At 41.0% G+C, this 21572-nt stretch overlaps 1 protein-coding gene across 12 annotated transcripts in view; it reads right to left on the reverse strand.

Annotated features, from left to right (window-relative positions):
* Window positions 1-345: 345 nt before the first annotated feature.
* The window catches only part of CDIN1 (CDAN1 interacting nuclease 1), a 231340-nt gene continuing 210113 nt past the window's right edge, over window positions 346-21572 (reverse strand). For 4 of the 12 annotated variants that reach the window (XR_015134994.1, XR_015134991.1, XM_086321996.1 and 1 more), the window contains 2 exons: window positions 2920-3085; window positions 346-631 (listed from right to left, as the gene is read on the reverse strand). Coding sequence is in view for 8 of the 12 variants with exons in the window: in XM_086321996.1 (XP_086178122.1) it covers window positions 2956-3085 (130 nt within the window). In the remaining 4 variants the exon portion in view is untranslated. Of the gene's footprint in view, window positions 632-1690; window positions 3086-21572 lie in introns of those variants that run through there. The other 8 variants (XR_015134993.1, XR_015134990.1, XM_086321995.1 and 5 more) reach the window with 2 other exon arrangements.

Genomic DNA, 21572 nt, shown 5'->3' on the forward strand with positions numbered 1-21572 from the left:
TTAGTGAGGCCCACCGGGGCCCATTTAGTGGATGACCTCATCCAGGGCGCTAAGCAATCCCCTGGTGGCTTTAATGAGTGAGTGCACCCCTCAAAGACTTGACAACTTATCTTTTTCCAGAGTGGAATTAAGCCTTGCCAATAATGAGCACCTTATCTTTTTCCAGAGTGGAATTAAGCCTTGCCAATAATGAGCACCTACACACCTAGGCTTAAAGGAAAATGATGTCCCCTGGAGAGCCAGTTTTCTACTCTGCACCCGAGCCTCCCTTTTATATATGATTTAGGAGTGTTTAGAAGAGGTAACAGACACCTTGCCCAATGCAAATTAAAAAGAAAAAAGAAGTCTCATTGGTTTTTGTTTGTTTGGGGTAGAAATGGGGTGGGACCAAGTCTGTGAAGTATCAGCGCTGGATCAGCTTTGCTCTGAACTCATCCCTCTGAGAGCTTCGAACGAACAGTGTCTCCTGTTTGTTTGTGAGAGCAGACGCTTGGCAGGTCTACATATGCCAGAGAGAACATCATTGAGTTTTATGTTTGTACACACACTCCTGCTTTCTCACTTGGCTTAATTCATCAGCACGGTTTGCAGAGATCTCCATAAAGTAGGATTTGACTTTAACGTTAATGTTCTAATGATGAGAGAAGGAAAAAAAAAAAAATGTCACCATATGTCTACTCTTTAGGGGTGATGTTTATACTGTCTAAATTAAAAAAAAAACACACAAGTAAACAAACACACATAGAAATATTAATAGCACAGGTAAGTATTTCTTACATAAAAGGACAAGGAGGATTTCGGCTTCTAGTCTAGGAACATCAGTCCCCCCAATACCACTCCTCCAATGTCTACTGAAAAGTAATACACATTATAATCACATTAGTTTTTATGTTGTATAAAGCTGAGTTTTAAATAACTTTGTAACTTTATCATGATATGTACAGTCTACTGCTGGTTTCTTTCCCACTTTTCAGGGCCAGATTTAAAAACCTCATCCATACAGAAAAGGTGGTGCCTTTGCCAGAGAACACTGGTACCTTCTCCTAACATATTATGTCAGGGTGCCAGGTAGGAGCAAGCACCTCTTTCATTTTTTAAATTTATTTGTGCCCCTTCATCATAAATTTGTTTAATGTAAAATAAACAAATCCTTGATGAGGGTTTAACAAGGTTTTCAACATCTGTGCAGATCCATGTAACTTACTCCTAAAGAAGAAAAATCAGTTTAAAGCATGCCATGAAAACTGCTTTTAACAACAGTTTGGTCTAAGAGTGTGTGTGTGTGTGTGTGTGTGTGTGTATCAAGACAATAGTGGTTCCCAAGTGTGTATGTGTGTGTGTGGTGTGTATCAAGACAACAGCAGTGGTTCCCAAGTGTGAGTGTGTGTGGTGTGTATCAAAAACAACAGCACTGGTTCCCAATCATTCTATTTTACTCACAAAACCTGTATGGTGAATTTTACACTGAAGCACAAGTTTGCCTGATAATACCATACCATTTCATCTTCTCCCTCTTTCTTGTTTAACGCAACCTACCACAGAGCTAAAATCCATGCCTGAACCCGACATGTTTCTGTTCTTCAAAAGGAAAGGTAACAGGCAGACATCTGCATACCCTCTTAGGTGCAAAATGAACAAAGTGCAGACAGTACAGTTAAGTCTTTTGAAAGAACCGAGCAATACACATAACTTGAGGGTGTTTGTAAAAGTTACATTTTTACTAATATTTCCAAACTCACTCAACATTATAAAGAATATAATGTCAACATGGGGGAAAATTTTATTAAATACATTTCTGGGTATGGATTAATTTTTTACCTTCCTAAAAGATAGGTTTATAATGAATTTATATTGATGTTTTTCTTCAGATTGAAATTTGGTTTGCAGTACAAAAAATGAATAAATGAAAGTGAACAAATACAAAACTTCTTTTATTTTGCTAACCTGAAAATTGCTCTAGGTTTATTTTTGGTACACTTAATTCATTGAAAGCTGAACTTCCCTAATGCCTAACTTATTTGAGTGTTATATAATTATGTGGTATAAATGGGAGATATAAAGCAGGGTAAAGAATGCACTTTTGAAAAATTTTACTCATAAAAATACCAACTACCATCCATACCTACAGACAACTAGTTGTGTTTTAAAATAAACTCTTTTCAAGGCTGGCCCTGAGCTTCAGTTATCTGCCCGCAGCCCCCAATCCAAAAGAGAAGCGTGGTTTCCAGACACAACGTAACTAATGCTTTTAAATGAGATAAGTGGAAAATGTTTGGTGTTCAAACAAGTAATATAAAAAGAAGAAATTCTCATCAAATACATTTTTTTCAGCTTGGCTTACTGCCATAGAAGTCAGGAAACCACCAAGACGACAAAACAAGCACAGGCTCCCAGCAAGATCAGCCCCTGCAGGTGAGCGAGAAAATCCAGTTGTAGCCTTCACGACTTTGGCTTTGCTAGGACCGTGAGAGGTTACTCCACGATGGTAATGCAATCCTGGGTATCTGTAAGTGTGCATGAAGAGAAATGGGGAGGGAGACAGAATGAATGCAGGCTTAGCCAAAAAATAAATAAGAGGGCAGTTTGGTAACTGGGCGGAGAATTGAAAAATCACACCTTTCAGTCTCCACATTTTTTCTTTTGTTCAGTATATAAGGAGAAACCATCCGGAAGGAAGAAAGATTATGACTATCTATAAACTAACTGTTTGACAGAGACAGAAATGCTGATAATGAGTGGGTTGTGTCTGTAGTTCTTGGCTGTTCCCATGAGCAAGGGATGAAGGAAAACAGAAACTCTTGATATGTTTGTCTAAAGAGGTAGTGGTGTGACCACGGGCAGCGAGAGTTCAGCTGAAGTTCAGGGCAGATGTTGCCAGGAGTTTACACTGCAGGAAAGTAAAATTGCTTCCGGATTCACCTTTTCCTCCCAGCTTCTCTTCCAGGCTCATCAGGGTCAAGCAACACTGTGGCACAAGGTGACGATGTCAGTGGGGAAGCAGGCATGGAGCAGGATGCCCCTCTCCCGGTTACAGTCCAGCTCCTGGATGAACCCGTACCAGTAGATGACTAAGCCTGGCCCAAACCTGCAGAAACACGAGAAAAAAACACACACGGGTAGTACTGACATAACTCCAGAAAAAGGTAATCACTGATGCATGGATAAGATGACTAAATGACTTTACACAGTTTTTGTTTCCATTGCTATGATTCTGACTGAAAGTAGTTGAACTTGGATCAAAAAGTTTATTTAATGCAAATGTTACCACCTTGGATGGATTTGTTACCTTGTTTTCAAGGAACCTGAACTATTTCACTATCCTGATTTCCTCTCAGTCAGGTATTATGCTGACTTAGCTGATGAAGGATAAAACAGAGTTGCAGTAGCATTGAGCTGGGGAGCACCAGGCTTGGGCTTTTAGCCTTTTAGCATTCAGAGGTACAGCTGAGCACAGCTTCCCTGATGGCTCAGATGGTAAAGAATCTGCAATGCAAGAGACCGGAGTTTGATCCGGGGGTCAGGAAGATGCCCTGGAGAAGGGAATGGCAACCACTCCAGTATTCTTGCCTGGAGGCTTGCGCCATGTACAGAGGCTCCTGGTGGGTTACAGTCCATGGGGTCCCAGAGTTGGACATGACTGAGCGATTAACACTTTCACATTCAGGGGCACCCTTTTAAAGGTTAAACTTACCTATTTTCAATTAAGTGAAAAAAAAAAAGTTTGAAAAGTAATTTTAAAAAACGAAATGGCTCAAAGTCTTCTTCTTACAATATACCAATAGGGCCAGAAATTCTTTCTGCCCTATTCTTTCTAGTCTAAAAAAACCCAAAACACACACACACATGACAACTGGGATCCTAAAAAGAAATCTCTTGACCCTCCTCTCTCTGCACTACAACTTCTCTTAAGCTTGAACATGGCATGAAATTGGGCTGTAGGTTCTTATCACGAAAACAAGGAATAATGCCAGGTAGAGTTGAGAAAAAGTCTTGAGAGATGCAGGCTTAAAACCTCAGTATTTCTAAATAATGCCTCCGAATTATCTCCAATTTAGTTAGCAGCACACTCAGGAAGTAGTCAGCAGGAAGTCGAGACCTCTAGGTTGGGTTCATAAAGATGTAATCATTATCAATCACCATGCACACAGAGATGTTTTGCACATCAGTTTCACGTTTTTCCTACCAAGAGTACTTAATTAAAGGGCAGCTCTACTTTTGGTGTCGTGTTGCAGGAATTTTACAGTGAAATCATAAATTATGAATGTTGGGTTAGTAAAAGGATGTCTAAAAACAGAACTGCTTTCTGTATTCTGACATTACAGCGGGCTGAAGCGAGCTAGGCCAAAAGGCTTTTTCCTTTCATGATTTATTACATGCTGAAGTGTACTTGCCAAAACAAACAGCACAGGATGGGCTGCGAAATACTGTATGCACAGGAACAAGTTCAGTTGGATGTCGTGGGATGGTTTATTTGGGGATCCACATCAGGAAGGTAGCCAAGCTGGATGCAAGATTAACTGAAACCTTTGCATCCTCGCTGTGCAGGGACAGAATCCTGAGATGGCGGCTCTCAACAACTGAACATGTTGCGGGGGGTGGGGTTGGGGCACAGGAGCCATCTAGGATGCAATTCCTTGGAGTACCAGGCCCTGCAACATTTACCCTCAGGGCTGACTGCACATGCTTTTGTTTCTCAGTATCTCTGAAGAGTCTCCTTTGTGGTCAGAAGAATCAGGCACCTAAGATGCGAGGTATGCGCACCTCCCCACCCCCACCCCCGACCGCTGCCACTCCTCCCCACTGTGCTTACTTGCCCATCAGGTGAAGCTCACACCTAAACAAGGTATTGCTTCCATTGGGGTTTCTTAGTAACTCTCAATCACAAAAAACTGTCTGCAATGGATACCACTTGGTTTCTTGATTTCACGAAGAGCTCTGTGACTAGTATCAGATGATCTTGGGTTTGTCAAAACAAGTCTGGCAAGAGCAGGAAGATCTGTGATTCTGAGGATCATGTCTGAGATGGCTCTAAACCTTCCCATCAGTAAAGCAGCCCTGAGTCACAGTCTCGAGAAACCTAATGTTAACCTCAACACGTTTCCCCTGTTTTATTACGCAGCCATTCTGGAAGCTGTGATGTTCTTTAGAAAGGTGCTCATATTTTTACAAAGGGAGGAAAAAAAAAGGCAATCTAACCAGTCATGGAAAAGAACAAAAGAATATATAGAGGTCATAAACAACAAGCCCAGTGTTTTAAAGATTTAATAAAACAAAAACACATATCACCAGCACTGAGAGAGAGAGAGCAGCCTGCTCTTTACCTGAATCATAAGCCAAAGGACACGAGGCATGACGGCTCTTCACGAAAACGGCAATTTCTAGGCATTAAAATCAGGCTGGGGAACACCTCGATGACCAAGAAAGTAGACTTGTGTTTCACTTGTGAGGAAACAGATGAAACCAGCAACCAGAAAATGTTTTGCAAGATTGTGAATCTGGACTGCTTCCATGTCCCAGCTATTGTTAACACTGCTGCGATGAACATTGCGGTACACGTCTCTTTCAATTCTGGTTTCCTCAGGGTATATGCCCAGCAGTGAGATTGCTGGGTCATAGGGCAGTTCTATTCCCAGTTTTTTAAGGAATCTCCATATTATTCTCCATAGTGGCTGTACCAGTTTGCATTCCCACCAACAGTGTAAGAGGGTTCCCTTTTCTCCACACTCTCTCCAGCATTTATTGTTTGTAGACTTTTTGATGACGGCCATTCTGAGTGGTATAAGATGACACCTCATTGTGGTTTTGATTTGCATTTCTCTGATAATGAGTGATGTTGAGCGTCTTTTCATCAGCAGATGAATGGATAAGGAAGTTGTGGTACATATACACAATGGAATATTACTCAGCTATAACAAGGAATGCATTTGAGTCAGTTCTAATGAGGTGGCTGAACCTGGAGCCTATTATACAGAGTGAAATAAGTCAGAAAGAGAAAGACAAATACTGTATATTAATGCATATATATGGAATTTAGAAATATGGTACCAATGATCCTACATGCAGGGCAGCAAAGGAGACACAGACATAAAGAACAGACTTTTGGACTTAGTGGGAGAAGGTGAGGGTGGGATGATTTGAAAGAATAGCACCGAAACACGTACATTACCATATGTAAAATGGAGGACCAGTGCAAGCTTGATGCACCGAAGCAGGGCACCCGAAGCCAGTGCTCTGGGACAACCCAGGGGGATGGGGTGGGGAGGGAGGAGGGAGGGGGGGTTCAGGTTGGGGGCGACACAGGTATACCTGTGGCTGATTCACGCTGATATACAGCAAAACCGATCACAATATGGTGAGGTAATTATCCTCCAATTCAAATAAATACATTAAACAAAAATAAATGGAAGATTATGAATCTGAACGTTTCATGCAGTGGTTTGCTAGGAGGGCTCTCTAAAGGTAGCAACACAGATATTTGAGCTATTTTTAGTACATATGGGAAATGACTCATAATAAGGCTCTACCACCTAAATCTTTGTTCCCTAGCTTCTGGGTGACATTATATTAACTTGGGTAATACCAGCTCTCTCGTGTAACTCAAAAGCTCTGACAGTATATCTTAATTAATCAAAAACAAGGAAATATAATAACTTCCCTTTGTAAACAGAGATTGGCAGATGAAGGCTTTCAAATTATGTAGTCTTTGAATGACAAAAATAATGGGGACTACAGATGGTGACAAGTTTGGAAATTTAATGAGAAAACAAGACCCGGCCTTGTTCCCAACACCTTGAGTGCATTTCTGATGTTTCTCCAATAGCTCAGGATCCAGAGATTATCAGATGCTGGCAAGATAACCTTTCAGCAACTTATCCATTTATGAAGAGGCTGACCATATTAACCAACCTTGTATGATCAATTCCTTGATTACTGGAACTTACAGAAGGGAGCATGTGGGCTGAGAATTTGAAAAACCAAGCAACCCATCTCTAGTGTTTCCATCTGAAAAGGTATAAAACCGGGAGAGAACCGAGACCTAGGAAATTTTTATGTCGGGCAAGTACATGCTTAGGCACCTAGAGATTTCACCTTTTTTGATGTCTACTGGATAAGAATGAGATCACTGGGAAGGCACACACAACCTTTGTGACCAATAAAAATCAAAGAGACTATCAACAGAATTTAAAAGAAAATAGAGTTCCTGGATATGAGCAAATGTGCAAAGCAGAGGGTTGGTCTGCTACTAGGACTGCAGCCCTCCCTACCAGGCTGGAGATACTGGGTAATGGGATATGTATGGATCTCCAAATTGACTGTGTAAACACATTTCAAGGTTGACTATAATTTGGAAGTTACTATTTTCATGGTCAAGTAATAAGACCAAAGCCTCCAAATGATTTTAAAAACTACTGTGGAGCACAGCGTGGAATGTGAGTGACTCTTGAACAAGTAATTTTGCCTGCAAATAACATACTACCAAATTAGCAAAAATAACAAATACCTCTTGAAAAAAATGGGAGGTGAAAGTCAAAAGCCATGACAGACCTCGAGGGTATGAAAAATAAAGCTCCTTATAAATAACGACAGCCTTATAAATGTGTTTCTCTGGTTTCCTTCCATTTTAGAGTATTTAGAGAAATTAAGTAGGAGACTGGAATGAAAACTGGGTACCCTTTTGTAGGTTTTGTGCATATGCATCTCCATATGCTTCACCATTTGTCTCTCTGCTCTATTGTGACCCTTTTGAGGGCAAAAACTGTGTTTCACTTACATTTGTGTCCTCTAGACCTAGCACAGTACCTGGGACATGACAGGTACCCTTGGACAAGATGGGGAACACAGTGTTAGTAATAATAGGATCAGACGGCTTTGCACTGGTTACTGGATCGTGGCCACCTAGAAACAGGCAAGATGGAAGGGCTCAGCCATTGCCAGGGTTTGGTAATTTTATTAGTGACCAGGAAGAGCAACCCAATGGCATACTTACAGATCACAGTGCTAGTCATAATAATAGTTACAAGGTTAATTATTAATAATTTCATAGCACTGACTATGTGCCAGACACTGTTCTAGGCACTTTACACGTGTGGATCCATTTAATTCTCAGGTCAGCTCCATGAGGGAGGAAGTTATTGTTCCCACTTTACAAAAAAAGAAACCGAGGCACATAAAAATTTAAGTATCTGGCCAGAGGTCATGTAACTAAAAAGTAGAGGAATCTGCTTTGGAAGCCAGGACTGGCTGGAGGGTCTGTGACTGTCTTTCTATGATGTAGTGATCAGTCTACTAAATATGGTAACACAGTATTAGACTTCAACCAGAAAAAGAACAGAGATGCTCTATGCACTGGTCAGACCACACCTAGATTGTTGTGGAGGGTTCTGGTGTCATATTTTAAGGAGAGTATCTCTAGTCTGGAAGTGATCTGGAGGAGAACTCTAGGATGAGTGAGGAAGCATTAGAATAACAAAGTATATATGACTTGGAAATGGACACTTAAGGTGGTAATATGCTCACTCATGACCTTTGGATTTTTACAGTGCTCCCGGGAGAAGGAACTGGATTCCTGCTGTAGCTCTTGAGCACAGATGTAGGGCAATGTTTGAAAGTAACCAAGAATCAGATTTTGATTCAACATGAAGAACAATCACTGAGTGAGTTTGGAAGTGGATCTTTCCTCAGTCAAACCTCCAGATGAGACCACAGACCCTGGGGCAATGCCTCGAGTGCAGCCCGTGACAGGGGGCAAAGAGGATGATTCAGGAAAACTACACCCATATTCCTGACCCACAGAAAAAGTCAGATAACAAATGTGTTATTTTAAGTCATTTCGTTTGGGGCAGTGTTTTATATAGCAGTAGACTGGTGGGCTGCAGTCCAAGGGGTTGCTAAGAGTCGGATACGACTGAGCAACTTCACTTTCACTTTTCACTTTCATGCATTGGAGAAGGAAATGGCAACCCACTCCAGTGTTCTTGCCTGGAGAATCCCAGGGACAGGGGAGCCTGATGGGCTGCTGTCTATGGGGTCGCACAGAGCTGGACACGACTGAAGTGACTTAGTAGCAGTAGCAGCAGCAGATAACTAATCTACTAATCTTCTCCGGTAGCTCAGACACGTCTGCCTGCAATGCGGAAGATCTGGATTCGATCCCTGGGTTGGGAAGATCCCCTGGAGAAGGAAAGGGCAACCCACTCCAGTACTCTTTCCTGGAAAATTCCGTGGATGGAGGAGCCTGTAGGCTACAGTCCATGAGATAGCAAAGAGTCGGACACGACTGAGCAATGTCACTTCACTTCAGATAACTAATAGATATACCTGCACCATAGACTTGAGTACTCAAATACCATTCTTCAACATACGCAGTATGGAGAGTCCTGTTGTCTACAGGTTGGCTTTTGTCAGTTAAACTTGAACCTAGACTATACAGCAGAAGGAGTTACCGAATGAGATTATCAGTAAGTAGCAACTCTTTATCAAGGCAAATCTCAGATACAAAGCAACTCTGTCCTATTACACTAACAGAGCTTTTTGGCTCCTGACTATACCCCAATTCCCCTCCCTGCTGTGTATCTAGGATGCTGGGGTTTCCCAAAGAAGTAGAGAAATCATATGTAAAATGAGGAAGTCTGCATGTTTCCCCCAGTTCTGTGGTTTTGGTGTTATTTCGGCTATTGGGCTTCTGAAGCTGCAAAGAGAGGATGGAGACAGGATGTGGGATGTTGGTTATAGGCACAACTCTTTGCCAGTTGAGGTGACTGTCGACAACTAAGGAACAGACATTTAAAAAAATCCAGTTGGAGTAATCCAAGCTTGTTGGGTGTTGGGGCAAATTGATTTTGTCAATCTCAACAGGTGCTGAGGACAATCCAGGAAAAACAAGTGCTGGTTACATTTTGTTCAGTTAAAAAAGGCAGCTCAATCTGTAAGATATTTTTAAAAAAATTGTCAACAAAAATGTTTTAAAAATGGTATTTCAGAGAGTAAACTCTTAAGTTTTTCAGAAAAATTTAGCTATCCTCAGATAATCTCTAAGGTTGTCAGATTATGAATGTTGGACAGAATATGGCACAAATTATATATCAAGTCTTCCACAATTCTCGGAGAAACTCAGAGGCACAGACAGAAAATGTGGGTTCCCAAATTCAGGAAGGGCTTGCTTATTTCTTTTAAACTATATATTAAAAAAATACTCTCTCTTCCTTGTCATGCCTCTGTGCTATCCTATAACACAGGAATTACATGGATGGTAGTTTTACTTATGGAGAAAAGAGAAGACTATCAACTTTCTATTATTAAGACTTCCATGAAAGAGGAGAGCGAAAAAGTTGGCTTAAAACTCAACATTCAGAAAACTAAGATCATGGCATCCGGTCCCATCACTTCTTGGCAAATAGATGGGGAAACAATGGAAACAGTGAGAGACTTTATTTTGGGGGGCTCCAAAATCACTGCAGATGGTGACTGCAGCCATGAAATTAAAAGACGCTTGCTCCTTGGAAGAAAAGCTATGACCAACCTAGACAGCATATTCAAAAGCAGAGATATTACTTTGCCAACAAAGGTCTGTCTAGTCAAAGCTATGTTTTTTCCAGTAGTCATGTATGGATATGAGAGTTGGACTATAAAGAAAGCTGAGTGCCAAAGAATTCATGCTTTTGAATTGGAGGAGACTTTTGAGAGTCCCTTGGACTGCAAGGAGATCCAATCAGTCCATCCTAAAGGAAATCAGTCCTGAATATTCATTGGAAGGACTGATGCTGAAGCTGAAGCTCCAATACTTTGGCCACCTGATGCGAAGAACTGACTGACTGGAAAAGACCCTGATGCTGGGAAAGATTGAGGTGGGAAGGGAAGGGGACAACAGAGGATGAGATGGTTGGATGGCACCTTTGACTCTATGGACAGAAGTTTGAGTAAACTCCGGGAGTTGGTGATGGACAGAGAAGCCTGGTGTGCTGCAGTACATGAGGTTGCAAAGAGTCAGACACGACTGAGTGACTGAACTGACTGACTGACTGAGGCACCCTCTTCAGAGAGGCTGAAATGAAATGTAAATGCAGGAATTGAGAGATTTCCAATCGCACATTAGATATCATTTTGCTAAATTAGACCCAGTAGCCAACTCCCTGGTTGGCTCCCTAACGCCCATTTAGCTTCTATTTCTCCACAGATTTCAGAGGGCCTGTGACCAGACATTACATCTATAAAGATGTTGTTTAAATACAAATAAAATGATTCCAGTACCCAACAGCAAAGAGGTAACTAACATTTACTGCATGCTTACTATGTGGCCAGCAGTGTTTCAAGTGCTTTTACATGTACAGGCTAATTTAATATGCGCAAGCCAGCCCCTTATGTGAGAAGGAGTAGGCTGTGTGTGCTATGATTATCCACATTTCACAGATGAAAAAACTGAGGCAAAGAAATGGTCAGGAATGGATCTCATATTTATGGAATTAACTTCGCTTATCAATGGTTTCAGCTCCAAGAAAAAATAACTATGTATTAAAAAAAAAATCAACATACTTTTATACCTCTTTTGATAATATGAAGGTGAATGGTGGTGGGATTCATATTCTATTGTACAATTTGGGTCTCTACATAGAATAAGAGAAAACTCATGACACTGATCATATCCTTCTTTTCTCAATGAGCTGTGTTACTATAATTACATTTAAAAAAGGATTCTAATGCATGAGGGTTCTGCAATATAAATCTGGATCAAGTCAATAAAATAAACAATTTTCATCTGAAGGATGACAAGAGGACTGTGGAATGATTTGATGATGTTAGTCAAGTTCTTGGTCATGAGGGTCTTCATCAAACAATAAAAACAAAACCTAGTTGTACTGATTCAAAATCTTTGTTCCCAACCCAAACTTTTTCAATTCACAAGCAAATAGAAAACTCCTCTCCAAAAGAGGAATAGCAGAAAATCTTTTTTTTTTTTCCCTTTCTTATTTTGAGTTGCTGTGTGGGGTCTGAAGTATCTTCTGAGGATGTGTGCAGACATGTGGCTGTTGGAAGTCAATTGTTTCACCATCAAAAAGACTTGCATGTGGTTTTTATGAAGAACGCATTCTCAAACACACAGTCCAGGACGAAGGAGAAATATAAAACATCTTGTAATTGTTTTAAAATAAACTCTTACACTGTTTATTTAGTTTTAATCTGTGTGTTGTAGATTGGTTATGCACTTGTTAATCACTGTTGTATGTATCTCCAGACAGAGTTGTAAATAACTTTTCAGTCCAAGTGAAATATGCTTGCACATGTTTATATGCAAAGTATGTGCGTATTTATGCCCGTGTATAAATATGTGTACAATAATAATAGATTAGTGATCATGTAATACAGCGTCTTAAGGTTCTGGCACTACGGTCAATTTCACATACAAAGCAAATATTCTTTTTTTGGTAATATCTAGAGATGAAATAAAAATATAAATTGATTGTTTCATTTGCTTTTTTTGGCTTGGCAACTCTGTGTTTGCAAATTGAAATGACTAAAGAAATAGAATCCTAGTTACGAATATTCTCGCTGGGTTTATGGATCTTCATGATTACAAATGCAAGTCTATATCTCTGTAACATCAACTTACTGCCTAAAATCTTGAAAAAAGAAAAGGAAAAAATGTGAGAAATACTGATTCACTTTTGGCTTTTATGCCACATAGAAAGTAAACAGATAATATATTATTTTGAAGAAAATTTAAAATGTATATAAATACACAACCACAACCACCTGAAATTCTCCTTGGTGTTTATATAACTTAGCATTTTCATGTCTACATTAAATTGCCTGGAAAAGTGCTTAACTTCTACTTTACTTTGTCCTGTATTGGGTATTCTTAGATGCTGTACTAACAGTCTTTCCTGACTATAGGAAATCTCTCCTCAAAAGAGAAAAATTGAGGTAGGTGGGAGAGAAAACATAGGCAGAAGCTTTTTTATATTTAATCCATTGTTTTTAATACCTGTTTTCTTGGAGAAACACTACTTCCTGGCAGTGGGGCAGGCTCTCTGCATTTGCCTGTTAAGAATTTACTTGTAAGCCTGAATATCCATCCTGCATGGAGTCACCAAAGAAGTGATCTTCCTCTCTCTAAGGTTCTTTAATAACTCAAATTTTAATAATGTAGAACTGTTCGTATTTAAGTGTAAAAATAAGTTATCAATTGAGCAATACAATAATAATAATTGAATAAATAAGATGCCAAAAGATTCACAGTGCAAGAATAATTAGAACAGTAACATGGTGTTCTAGAAGTCTTCATAGACAAGGTAAGTTCTCAGCTATGCTGCATTTATTCATATAACGGCCTTTTAATTTTCTCCATTAAACCCATTTTTTTGAAAGAAGAATGAAGATTGGGACTACAGGTTCTGAGAGATAGAGAGGGATGGCAGAATCAGAAGCATATAGAGTTTATTTTATTGTGAAACTAGAGAATGAGCTTAGGCATGATAGCCCTGTTTTTTGTTTCAAATGAGGATGTATGAAGTGGACAGTACAAAGTTTCTCCTTTTTTCTCCAATGGGATGGAAAGAAAAGAGAAACACCAAATGCAGTGAAAGAAACTAAACAATGAAAAAATCACAAAGTACCCAAGGTCATATTTGCTTTGAAAATACTTAAGTACTGACAGGACACTTCAGGGGACCTTGGGTGCAAATCGTATCTATCTCTCTAGAATTTATACCCCAGGCTTCTTCCAAAAGTTGGGGTAGCTTACAAAATTGGTCGTGTGAATTATTACGTTTTCTCAGTTATTTCCCCAGGGAAACATGCCAAAGGCAAACCCATCATTTCAGCTGATTTAGGGTTTGATGCCAGAGAATTTATAATTGATATGACAACCATAATGGAAAGTGATCATCATGCTGGCAAGACATGGGGCTGACGGTGCAACAGTCCATTTTGGTATCTGCCAGTGAGTCAACCATAGACTTGCTCTGAAAAACGAGGTTATTTCTGAACTTTTTATTACCAACTTCCTGAATACTAGAAATCAGAAATTATAAAACAGAAAATATTTTTATCACAAAAATATTGCCAACTTTTTGCACATAGTCTTTTATTATTAGGTAGAGGGGGAGGGGGCCTCTGTTTCCTCAGCTCAGTTCATGGAAGATCACAGGGTAACCCAGAGTTCAGTCAGACGTTTATCTCAAGACACAAAGAGATTTATGGGTTCTGGATATATATATGTCTGCTTAAAATAAAAAAATTATCGGAATTTTCATCCTTGGCAAAGTCAAGTAACTAAAGGATTAAGGCTGATACATGTTCGCCCTATAAATCTATCATTAACCAAATGTGACACAATGCTTCAGGTATGTCAGATCTCAACTTGCTCTAAATGTGTAGTTAAAATTTTCTTTTACTCATAATAAATACTTCACGATAAGGAAAGTCTCTCTGGCTAAAGCATCACAGTCCTCAAAAGCAAACCTCTCAATTTTATAGATTCATAAAGGCAAATGCTGGAAAGAGGAGGAAAAAAAAAAAAAGAGAAGGTAGAACCATCCATGTCATTAGGAAAAATGGCCTGGTAAAGAAAAACAAACAAACAAAAAATAGTTCTCAGAAAAAAAATAAAAGAATAATCCAGCCTGGCAGTTACTAAACAAACACTTCTAGAATACAAAGTTCCATGAGAACAGCTTGTATTTCAGAGGCATGTGGGAGTCAACCAATGAATATTGGCTGAGCGGATACATGAATACATGAACGAATAACACCACAGAGCCCCTGCCTCAGGAGAAGCTGTGGATGCTACCATAGCAGAGGCATCACTTTGCCGACAAAGGTCCATCTAGTCAAAGCTATGGTTTTTCCAGTAGTCAGGTATGGATGTGAGAATTGGACCATAAAGAAGGCTGAGCGCAGAAGAATTGATGCTTTCAAACTGAAGTGCTGGAGAAGACTCTTGAGAGTCCCTTGGACAGCAAGGAGATCCAACTAGTCAATCCTAAAGGAAATTAGCCCTGAATATTATTGGAAGGACTGATGCTGAAGCTGAAGCTCCAATACTTGGGCCATCTGATGTGAAGTGTTGACTCACTGGAAAAGACCCTGATTCTGGGAAAGATTGAGGGCAGGAGAAGACGGGGGCAACAGAGAATGAGATGGTTGGATGGCATCATCAAATGAATAGACATGAATTTGAGAAAACTCAGGGAGATAGCGAATGACAGGGAAGCCTGGCATGTTACAGTCCATGGGGTAGAAAAGAGTTGGACACAACTGAACAACATTTGGGGGAAGAAATCTTTTGCTGATACTCTCCACCATGTAGGGAAGAAAAATCATTTTTAAACATGAGAAAATGAGTCTTAAAAACATGCCTGAGTTGCACATTCTGAAGAGCTAGCTCCCAGAGTGGCTATTATGAATCCCTGCTTTCCGCGTTGCTATGGAGGAGATGAGGCTGTGGCTTAAAACCTGGTAGAAAACAGAAGCACCATTCCCTGGAAGGGCCACTCCTGGTGGTTGAGGTGGTGACTGTAAGGTGGGTGGGAACTGACTGCTAAGAAGAAAAACTAAGCACTTGGGAACCGTTGGCTGCACACAGGTGGCTCTTGCTTCCTTGAAATACAATCAATTCAGGTAGGCTTTTGTTTACAGTAGCTTTTATCTAGAAGATAAGGTTGTAAAAACATCAATCAAAATGAAGTACTACTGTTCCTGGCCATATCTCAGCAGGTTCATCTGTTTTATTTCTTCCTCCCTTTCCAAATACCTTAAGGTGTTTAAGATGAGTGAAGATATCAAACTATGAAAGTGAACTGTATTTGTGTAGGACACGTGGATTTGCACTCTGCGAACCACAAGTGCCAGGGATACGGTGCCTGCAGCACTCTCAGGTTCAGGCAGAGTCTGTATTCCTATCGCTTTACTTCCTAACAATACGTAAACTGTAAAAGATGGTCTTTACACTTTTTCAACAGTGCTCCTTTAAGAAAAACAAGGATCTGGTGGCTTCTATACACTGGGTTAAGGCTTTTAGTTTATTTCTATCCTTCCACGCCCCATCCCCCCCCCAAAAAAAAAGTATAATAAAATAGCAAATTCAGTTCAGTTCAGTCGCTCAGTCGTGTCCGACTCTTTGCGACCCCATGAATCCCAGCACGCCAGGCCTCCCTGTCCATCACCAACTCCCGGAGTTCACCCAGACTCACGTCCATCGAGTCAGTGATACCATCCAGCCATCTCATCCTCTGTCGTCCCCTTCTCCTCCTGCCCCCAATCCCTCCCAGCGTCAGAGTCTTTTCCAATGAGTCAACTCTTTGCATGAGGTGACCAAAGTACTGGAGTTTCAGCTTTAGTATCATTCCTTCCAAAGAAATCCCAGGGCTGATCTCCTTCAGAATCAGACTGGTCTCCTTTAGGATGGACTGGTTGGATCTCCTTGCAGTCCAAGGGACTCTCAAGAGTCTTCTCCAACACCACAGTTCAAAAGCATCAATTCTTCGGCGCTCAGCCTTCTTCAGAGTCCAACTCTCACATCCATACATAAACACAGGAAAAACCATAGCCTTGACTAGATGAACCTTTGTTGGCAAAGTAATGTCTCTGCTTTTGAATATGCTATCTAGGTTGGTCATAACTTTCCTTCCAAGGAGTAAGTGTCTTTTAATTTCATGGCTGCAGTCACCATCTGCAGTGATTTTGGAGCCCAGAAAAATAAAGTCTGACACTGTTTCCCCATCTATTTCCCATGAAGTGATGGGACCAGATGCCATGATCTTCGTTTTCTGAATGTTGATTAGAAATAGAAAATTGAGCTTGGGAAACAAAGAATGCATTTTATGGTTAAACTGAACTTCGAAGGTCAACTGTATAGTTAACAAAATTTTAAATTTAAGCCCATTATGATCCTACTTGATTTTATTTTTAACTGCATTACTGATTTAACACCAGATCCATACAATGAAGCACCGAGGCAGGGACGTTTCCAAGTGATAAGGGCAACTGTGTTAAGGGAGTGAAAAGGCACACTGGCCCAACTCCAGAAGACAGTTACCAACAGGGCGGTGAGGTGGGCAGGAGACACCTGACTGCCCAGAGCAGACAGACGCATAGGAGGCAAATTGAACCGATGTCACCTAGAAATAGACCTTAAATCTAGACACAGCCAGCAGGCTCCCCTGGGCAGGATGCAGGTTGTGCTGAAGGTCTGCATGGTGGAAAATATCTTATCTGTCCTTCTGAAAGTTTTGAGTCATTCTTCAGGGCTGGGCTTTGTGAATCATTCTTCTGATTGATCCCCTTTTAAATACATCTAGAGGAAGCATTCTAGTAAACGTGAGGTTCAGTGTACCCATTTAAGATTCAAGTCTCCTAGATTCAAAGAATACTTGATACCATCCCTGTCTTCCAGGGGCTTTTAGGAATAAGGCGGACAAGTAGGTTAAAAGGCAGTGGTGTTGGAGAAGACCCTTAAGAGTCACTTGGACTGCAAGGAGATCAAACCAGTCAATCTTAAAGGAAATCAGTCCTGAATATTCATTGGAAGGACTGATGTTGAAGCTCCAATACTTTGGCTACCTGATGCGAAGAGCTGACTCGTTAGAAAAGACCCTGATGCTGGGAAAGACTGAAGGCAGGAGAAGGGGATGACAGAGGATGAGATGGTTGGGTGGCATCACTGACTCAATGGACATGAGTTTGGGCAGACTCTGGGAGACGGTGGAGGGTAGGGAAGCCTGGCGTGCTGCAGTTCATGGGGTTGCAAAGAGTTGGACACGACTGAGCAACTGAACAACAGAGGAGACAGATCTGGAGGACAGGCGAGAACTGTGCAGAAGGCCCTGCGGTGGCCCCGAGAAGAGGAGGGAAGGCTCCGAACAGAAGTAAGGTGACCTTGGAGTCTTGAGGTCAGGTTTGCTCAGTGGTAAGGCAGAGACGGTGCTTCTGGTGGACGGAGAAGCACAGACACAGTGATGAGCAAAAGCCTGGGGGCTTCAGAGGCAGCTCAGAAAAGTTCAGGATCAACAAAGATCATGGGCCTGGCAGAAGACACAGTTGAAAAAGTGGGGTGGGAGTGAGGCTGCTGAGGGCCAAACGGGTGGTACACGAGTGGAGGGCCCGTTCCTCCGGATCCCATGCAGCAGGCACACCAGCCCTTTGCCCCAGGCTAATCCTCTTTTATGAAACCCAAATACCCGGGGCCATGTTTCTGTATGGAATTTGTGAGCTAAATATTTACTTTGTGTGGGGCCAAAGTATCTACTACAGTCACTTATTTGGGGGTAAACACATTAGAGAAAAGTATACATTAAAACAAATCTCTCTCCCTCCCTCCATTTCCACTACATACAGAAAAAAGACTGCCATTCAAAACACACACACACACACACACAGCAAAAACAAGAAACTGAAAGCTATATTGAGGGCTCAGCTTTCCACTGTGGCTGCGACAAAGTACATGTATATAAACAGTCACAGCCCAGCTCCGCGGGGGTCCCTCCAGCTTGTATTCTTTGAGAGGTCTGCGGGCAGGAGGTGACTGGCCAACAGTTTCCTTAGTGACTTACACAGCAACCTTATTGAACTTAACAGGAGTCATTAGCCACATTTTATGAAGATAAGGACTTCCAGGAGTGAGTTCTCCTCGGTTGTTTTTTGATTAAAAGCAAGACAAGGGAGAGAGAGCTCCGCCAAACCTGCAGTTTTACTTGACAAACTCTGCGGCTCTGAGTTGGCCCCAGGAAGGCCACTAGGGCTGGTGCTGTGGTTTGACTCCATTCGAGTTGAAAGCAATCTGTCAGTGTGGAGAGGAGTTACAGAGGTTATTTTAAACATTTAGTTCAGCTTTTGACTGTCTTCTTTTAGAGGCATTCCTGGCTGCAAACTACCTCATCCTGGGTGACATAAGACAAGCTATTGAATGAGGTTAGACTGAGGTCCCCACAGTCAGAGAGCTGGTACATCCATGTTGCCATTAGCTGATTAATAGGTGTTTATTTTTAGGGCTTGAACTAACAGGCCATGCTAAGGCCAATGCAAGATGATATTTGAAGTAATCTGTGAGTGCCTCGTGCTTGCCAAAGACCTTACTTTTTTTGTCTGGTTGTTGATGTAGCTGAAGTCCTTGTCAGACCAGTAACATTTAATGTCAAAGACAGAGAAAACTCTACCCCCACTCCATTATAAAGAAGGCCAAGAATAGATCCATTATCACTATTTAAAAAAATATTTGTTGAAGGAAAAGGGAAGACAAATATGACCTACCCGTTATGGCAGCTGGTTAAGTACAAATTCTCATCCAATAATAAATAATGAAAATGCTTAATATTAGGTCTGATATCTTGCACAAACAATATCTAGGCTTACCATTTATTTTTCAGTATTATGACTGCAGACATATGTCATTATAAAACATATAAAATATTTCATTATAAAACTTACTTGTATTCATGGAATTTATCTTGATTTATGAAATTTATGATTTTAAAGGATTCAGAAGCAAAATGAACTGGTTTCTCATTGCCAAACTCTAAGTTTGAGAGATGTAACAATTACATATTTATTTTTGTTTAATGTTTACCTCCCTTATAGACATATATTCCATAAAAGCAGTGTCCTGTCTACTTTACCATTACTTGGCATCTGGTGGTACAAGGCACATGTGCCTGTGTGTGTTCTCTGTCGTGTCTGACCCTGACCCTTTGCGGCCCCATGGACTGTAGCCTGCCAGGCTCCTCCATCCGTGGAATTTTCCAGGCAAGAGTACTAGAGTGGGTTGCCATTCCCTATTCCAGGGGATCTTCCCGACCCAGGGATTGAACCTGTGTCTCTTGTAACTCTTGCATTGGTAGGCGGATTCTTTACCACTAGCGCTATCTGGGAAGCCCATAGGGCACACAGCAGATGTTGAATAAATACTGGCTGAATTAATGCAAAAAAGGTAGAAAAGTTACACAGAGGGTCTTTGCACAGCTCTTTTGCTTAGGTGTAGTCTAGATCTTGAATCTAATGGCATACAAAGAATGGGCTCAATAGTTTCAAAACCAGTGCTATTATCAACATTTGATTTACTTAGGTCATTTGCCTTGGTAAGCTTTCCTACTTCCCAAAGCAGGACAGCCATTGGTGTTGACTGGCACGGTAAAGGGGAAGTTAAAGCTACTGCTTTTCACGCTTCCTACCTTTTCTTTGAGCAAATTTTTGCTGGGATACTTTTACAGGAAAATGAGACAGAAACTTCTCTCTTTTAGTTTGGATTTGTCACCTCAGCCTCTGTGGTAAGGAACAGTACCACACTAGTACTCCCTCCTCACCTTTTGTGGAAAAAAAAAAAGAAGTGCTAGTTGCTCAGTCCTGTCTGACTCTTTGCGAGCCCATGGACTGTAGCCCACCTCTGTCCATGGAATTCTCCAGGCAAGAATACTGGAGTGGGTAGCCATTCCCTTCTCCAGAGGATCTTCCCAACCCAGGGACTGAACCCAGGTCTCTTGTATTGCAGGCAGATTCGTTACCATCTGAACCTCTAAGGAAGGCCCTCCTTACCATTTGGGTGAATACAAATCCACCTCTAGCCATACTTCTGAGTGATAACGGCTCTGGGAAGGAGGTATTTAGAATGTAAGATTGGGAAAGATGGCTGGCAACAGTCCTGATTACTGCCAAAGTCTGTGCTTGAGACTGAAAAGCAAGGGGCAGTTTTATTTGAACTTCACAGAAAGACATGGAAGATCTTAAGAGTCCCAAAGTCCCGTCTGTAAAGCTGTTATGTCCCTAATCAGATCAGCTAGGCGTCTAACAGGGACACATATGGCAATTTACCACCACGATTTCCACAGGGAAGCAACCCCTGTGTTTTCTGTCTATTTTCATGATCTACCCAACACAGATCAATCACTCAGAGATCCTGACACATTGATAACACCCTTCAGGCTTATTTACAGACCAAGAGCTGGCCTTACAGAAACAGATTACAGTCACCATTTGAAATAATTCTTTGATCTCACCCAAGATTATACACTGGTTCTAGACTGGGTCTGTCTCTGGTAGGACTAACAGTCCCCACGTCATAGGCTGAAAACTCTTCACTCTAATACCTACAGGTGGTCAGATACTGCTCTCAAGCTCTCCAGCACAAGATAGGAGATGTTAGAAGACAGAAACAACTTTCCCAAGAAAGAAGGATATCACATTTGGGGCATAATTTTAAGAGGAAGCCTAATGTTAGACTCCTAGTGAGAAATACAGACTTTGTTTTAATTTAACTGAGAGATAGTTAACAAGAGATTTGTTCTTTGATTGAATCTCGCTTATTTGTTAGAAATAATGACATTCATTCTGCAAGTATATTATACTGTAATATTTTAACAGCAAACATTCTCATTTTGCCTCTTCATTTTGCTTAGATTTACCACTTAGAAATTTCAAACACATACCATGACAAGTAGAAAAGGTCACAGAAGATTTAGATAACCTCAGATATGCAGATGACACCACTCTTATGACAGAAAGAGGAACTAAAGAGCCTCTTGATGAAGGTGAAAGAGGAGAGTGAAAAAGCTGGCATAAAACTCAACACTCAAAAAACTAAGATCGTG

Source organism: Bos grunniens, chromosome 10 (assembly GCF_055505025.1).
Source record: "Bos grunniens cultivar Pamir isolate PY7600 chromosome 10, Bosgru_T2T1.0, whole genome shotgun sequence".
Taxonomy (NCBI): domain Eukaryota; kingdom Metazoa; phylum Chordata; class Mammalia; order Artiodactyla; family Bovidae; genus Bos; species Bos grunniens.